At 43.3% G+C, this 5734-nt stretch overlaps 1 protein-coding gene across 1 annotated transcript in view; it reads right to left on the reverse strand.

Annotated features, from left to right (window-relative positions):
* Nucleotides 1-2743, reverse strand: part of LOC106147629 (vomeronasal type-1 receptor 4-like) — a 26468-nt gene extending 23725 nt beyond the window's left edge. Inside the window, exons 1-2 of the mRNA XM_013510081.1 lie at nucleotides 2295-2743; nucleotides 1996-2259 (exon numbers count right to left, since the gene is read on the reverse strand). Coding sequence (XP_013365535.1) covers nucleotides 1996-2259; nucleotides 2295-2743 — 713 coding nt within the window. The remainder of the gene's footprint in view (nucleotides 1-1995; nucleotides 2260-2294) is intronic.
* Between the last annotated feature and the right edge of the window lie 2991 nt (nucleotides 2744-5734).

The following is a 5734-nucleotide window of genomic DNA, read 5'->3' on the forward strand; positions in this document are numbered from 1 at the left end:
GAGAAGACCCTGGGCTGTTCAGTTCCGATCTCCTCTTTGCCGCCAGAGTGAGTCAGTCTGCAATGTCTGTGGGGTCTTTGTTCTTGTGTCCTGGCCTCCGGGATTGGATGGGTCCTACCTGGCTCTGTGCACGCTTTTCTGCTTGGAATCGTGGTGGTATGAGTCCGGCCCACACTCGGACCCAGGAGCCCTTCCACTCCCGGAGAACTCACTGCCTGGGCGCAAGGTGGGGGGAGGGCTGGGGGAGCCTGCTCAGCCGGCTCCGAGGCCCTGCTCACCCTGCCCATCCCCTAGGCCTCCCTGCACCTAGCAACTCAGTCTGTAATGTTCGCGGTGTCTTTGTTCTCGTGTCCCACTCTCCGGGATTGGAAGGGGCCTACCTGGCTCTGTGTGCGCGTTTCAGCTGGGAATCATGGTGGTCTGCGTCCACCGCAAACTCGGACCCAGGAGCCCTGCCGCTCCCGGAGAAATAATAAACAAATTAGCAATGCTAGGTCCTTCTCTATTTAAATGTAAATGATCTAACCCTCCCCTCAAAAGATATCAGCTGAGTCCAGAGAAGTCAAACAGCACAAGACATAGCTTTGTGCTTCGTATAAGATTTTATCTGAAACGACCTACAGAGGCTGAAAGTGAAAGTGTGAGATGAGATATTCCATGCGAATGTGGACTTAGTGTGAGACCAGAAATTACAACTTATATGTCTGCAACAAGAGATTTACACCTTACAACACTGGGCAGCTTCTCTTGGAAATGCACAGAGCCATGAGCTTATGCAAGTCCTGTTCACATGCACAGCCGTAAAGTCAGCCCATGCCTCGACCTTCTTCACAAAATCCAGCTCTGTGTGACACAAGCATGGACAGAAAAGGAAGCCACAGCTTGCAGTGTCTAAAAAGGAACTGAGTTGTACAAAAAAGCTTCAGTGGACATATGAACTTTCTATAAAACAGTTTAAGGGTAAGATGCAGAGACTCCTTTGGGCACTGGACTGGTGCAGGACCTGGGCCTGTCTTCCTTCCTCTGTACTGTCCTTCACCTGCTTGTCTCTGATCTCTGATTTACACCTCACTCCATTAAGTCACAGGTAAATTTGCTTCCTTAGTGTATATTTTCATCTGAGCACCCTGGTCTGTCTCCTTGGAGAGTCAGTTAGTCATCTTTTAGCGTCTGACGTAGGTCAGTAGGGGCCCTAAATGTCTCTCTGTATATTTTTGTGTCTATCTGGATGTTGCTCATTCAGCCAATTGACGTCACCTGTAAAGAACCAAAACACAAGAGCCTCCAGTCTTTTAAGGAACTTTCTGCTCAACTTGTCCCACACTGCTACAGATGAGACATCTTAGTTTGCCTGTGCAACAAACAGATCTACCTTCTGGACCAGTAAGTGGACTTGTCTCTATCTTTACAGGCTCATTCTACACAAACAACCATGAAAAGAAGCTGCCCTAGTGCATTAAATCTCGGGACCACAACCCAAAAAGCAGGCAGATAGCTGACAACCTACAGAAGGGGCCTCCTAGGAGTATTCACCACTTGCTTGTGCACTATTTTGTCTTCCATAAGTGTTTCTAAAACCATGTGTCTCCCATCAGCCACTCATCACTATGACCCATCAAATCAGAGTTTGTTATCAAGCACATTTTATTTGCTTTCCAAACCATTCTAGGGCAGTTTCCAATAGGATGTTGTGCAGAAGGATCAGCCCAGTCTACCACACTGACCTGAGAGTTCAGCTTGAGAAATCCCCAAAATCACCAGAGTTCACCTTAGAGGTTGATGTCTTTCTCCTTAATTTCCTACATTTTAAAATTCTAACTGATATTTATTTTGTCCATTTTGTTTCTGTCCTGTGTAGCAAACTCGGTGTCTCAGACCCTAGACAGGAACTCTACTACTGGCTGCACCCGAGCCTCCTTCGGTTTCTCTGTCTCCCTCTCTGGGGGCCTCTCTGTGTCTCAACCACTCACCTTTCTGCAAAACGATGCACTTTACCTGCTTCTGACTAAGCATGAGAATTTGAACAAGAGTCTGGACGCAGTGGAGTTGCAGCTCATTAGAACGAAAGGGCTGACAGCGGGGAAGCAGGTAGAAATCAGGGCAGAGGTGTTCATGAGCCACCAATGAGGAATATCAAAATTCATAACACAAGCATAAAAGAAAGAGGAGAGGGTGTAAAAACACACAAAGCTGCACACGAGGACAAGGACACTTTGGGTGGCCCTGGACTCAGGGGATGACTTGTGGGAAACATTTGTCCTTCGGATGTGTTGGACCTGGTGCTGTGCCTGTGCAGAATGAAAATCATGGAGCCGCTGGACCAGATCATGATCCCAGAACATGAAACTTCAGGGAATAATATGAATGCTGTATACAATGCTTCTGTGATTTTGTCTTGAAATACTGCAGAACAGTATCCAAAATTTTTTATCTTTGTGATATTTTTGTTGCAATATTTGCTGATGCTATAAAAGGGAAAAATACAATTTACCAACATATTGAGACTCCAACTAAGGAAAATAGACAAGCCAATGTGCTTGGGAAGGTTAGCTTTAAGCTGCTTCCAGCTGGAGCTCATGGGGCTGATCTTCACGGTCTGGAAAACACTCAGGAGGCAGGTTGTACTGACTGACACACCTCGGGCCACTCTGTAGACATACAAAAGGATGTCACATAGAATAGCTTGAGAGAAATACTCTATCCCAAAGGCTTGCACTGTCTGTGAGACTCCCTTAGACAACATGATCACTGTGTTTGCTATAGTCAAGTGCTCAGCTATTAGATCTGTGGGCCTTAGCTTGTATCCAGTGAAGCAGAGAGAGAAATAGTGGAACAGAAGAACAACATTAGCTAGGATCCCAGTGACTGTCTGAGTCAGAAAAGTCATTCCCATTGCCAAGGCCCTAGGTGCCATTCTGGTATGAGGATGTAGGAATCACCATCCCATTGGTGATTTGGGATAGTGAAATTTCCAGTTGGTTGTGTGGTACTGTGGGATTACTGGAGACAACAGAGTCTGGAATAGGAGGAGAGAAGAAGGAGAGGGCTCCACACCAAGGCTGACCTGGTGTTAGCAGGGGTGAAGCAGTGACAAAAATGGAAGGAAAGCATGAGAGAGCAGCTGTTTGATAGCAGCAGGAGGCGATCTCAGTGGATCAACTGTTTTCATGTACAAATGCCGTAATACTTGTATATAAACTCTGGAATCCTGTCCTACAATTTAAATTGCCTCAAGATGACTCATGATGCCTACAGCAATGTAAATGCTATGTAAATAGAAGGTATAGTATAGTTTTTTTTGAAATACTAAAAAGAAAACCACCTGCACATAGTCAGTTCCTATACTTTTTAGAAAATATTTTTGGGCTGTGTTTGCTAGATCCACATATGTGAAACACATGAGTACAGAAAGCAGAGCACAAAGCATTTTCTAAATAAGCTTGAATTTGTCAACAGGAAAAAAAATTTCCCAATCACAGTTCACATCACACCGCAAGGGGATTATAAATTAATTGCTGAACAAAACTTTGAAGTCTGTGCTCTTAGTGTATGAAAAGATTATTTAAGCACTACAAAAGTTAATTAGCTATGATGTGCGACATGACAAAATTGTGACTTTTAAGAGATTCACCTCATCAGAAGACAGAGAACTCGTTTCCAGTACCTATAAATGACTACAAATTATTGACAAATATACAGATAACACAATAGGAAAATATGTGCAAACTGAAGAAAATAGGCTCCTAAAAAAGAGGTTCCTGCATACTTTACAGTCAGTTACAGTGTAAGAGTAATAACAGGAACCAAAGAAAAAATACCACTGCTTTTAGCATTGTATAGCAACTGGAAAGCTAAAGTGAATGTAGTAGAAAATATCGCCTCTACAAAATGATGTTGGTATGACAGGACTCTCATACCCTGTTAGTATCTGCATATAGTAGTATACTAGTACAAATATTCTAGGAAACAGTGCCTACTAAAGCTAGAGACATATGAACAATTCTAGTCCTCCATCTAGGACCAGCAGAAATTTGTACATGAGTTTAAAAGACACGAGCTCTAGGTTTTACATACCAGTGCTATTTGTAATAAGCCTACTGTAAAATGACAACATAGGGACATTAGTAATCAAATTCAAAACCACTTGTAATGACATGGAGATGTTCTAACAAATGATGCATGGAAACATGCAACAGAACAGATCAGTTCTTTAGAAGCGTATGAGATGAACAACTCAAATATTATAGAGTTGACATTGCATAATTGCATTTATATAAACCATAAGGGATGGAAGTGATCGGTGCTCCTTGATGTTGGGATAGTGCTGCGCTGAGCCGGGAAAGCAGGGGCTGGAATGGTCACGGGGACCTAAAGGAGCGTGAGCAGGAATCTGCCCCTGGAACTTGAAGCTGCGAAGCAAAGAAGTGTTCAGATTAGGAAACCGCATGGAGCCTTGCACTTGTAACCGTGTATGAAACTTCAAAATGCAAAAAGTCATCGTGAGAAACTATTGCAAGAACGGAAAGACAGTAATGTTGAACCTGTATTTCCTAGGAGGAGTTTAAATTACTATCATCACATTATGTCTTGTTTGCATTGTGTGGTATAAAATTTCCAGATTAGACAAAATAAGATCCTGAGTATACCCTGTAAAAGTACAATGTGTGATTACATATAATACCACAGACAAATTTAAAATAGAATGGATAAAAAATAGGGTGTGATGAAAAGCACAAAATAAAGCAGGAAAGTTAGACTCCAATATGGTATTTTTATTATAAAATAATCCTTAGTTACCAAAAAGCCGAATGTTTCTTTAAGAGAAAATATCAACTACATCTAATTGAAAACATTTTTTGAGATATTACTTAAACATCAAGATTAAAAAAAAACAGAAAAAAATACAAATCATGCATTAGAATCAAATGAATAGATGGCAAATAAACAGAAAATGACAGTACCAAAAAAGGAGCTAGTCAGTGCTTTCACTGGTTATATTTTAAATTTTTATTTGTGCACACTTTCAGTATTATTGCTTCAGTGGTAACAAACATGATCAGTAGTTTGCTTTGGATCCTTTATTGGTTGTTCTGAGGAAAAAACACAGGGCCAGTCTTATCATGAGCTACAACTCTTATCATTTTAACTATTTTTTACAGGGTCTCACTAAGTTGCCCAGGCTGGCCTAGAAGTCACTCTTCCTGCCTCAGCCTCCGGAGTAAGTGGGAGAGGCATGCACCACTATGTGCAGAATAATCAGTGTGGGTGTCAGGTCTGACTCACCGCCATAGAGTGCAATTCAGGCTTTCTGTGTGAGGGAGAGGCTCACCTGGCTTGCAGCTTCGCAGGCTCAGAGTATGAGATTCGGGGGAGCCACCGGTTTGGCATGTGGTATTGGCAGCAAGAGGAAGCTCGTCATACCTGGGGTGCAGGAACACGATTTCACTTCAAGGAGAGTGCAGAGACACAGAGGTTTGCAGGGGTTCCCCCCACTGTCTGCCCAACAATGACCAAAGGCCTTCCTGTGTGTCCACACCACCCCTACCCACCACACCAGGAACTGGACTTTAGCCACAGTGGACACTTGCAAGACTCCAGCCACGTGTTAGCGGCAGCTCCTGCACTGCAAATACAGCATGTGGTCAGCAGGGCATGGCAAGCCCAGGTCTCTGGGGAGCAATCTCAGTTCCCACTGAGGGTGGGCTCTTCAGTGCCAGAGATTTCTGTGTGAAGG

This window comes from Chinchilla lanigera, unplaced genomic scaffold (genome assembly GCF_000276665.1).
Source record: "Chinchilla lanigera isolate Chin_1 unplaced genomic scaffold, ChiLan1.0 scaffold00202, whole genome shotgun sequence".
Classification (NCBI taxonomy): domain Eukaryota; kingdom Metazoa; phylum Chordata; class Mammalia; order Rodentia; family Chinchillidae; genus Chinchilla; species Chinchilla lanigera.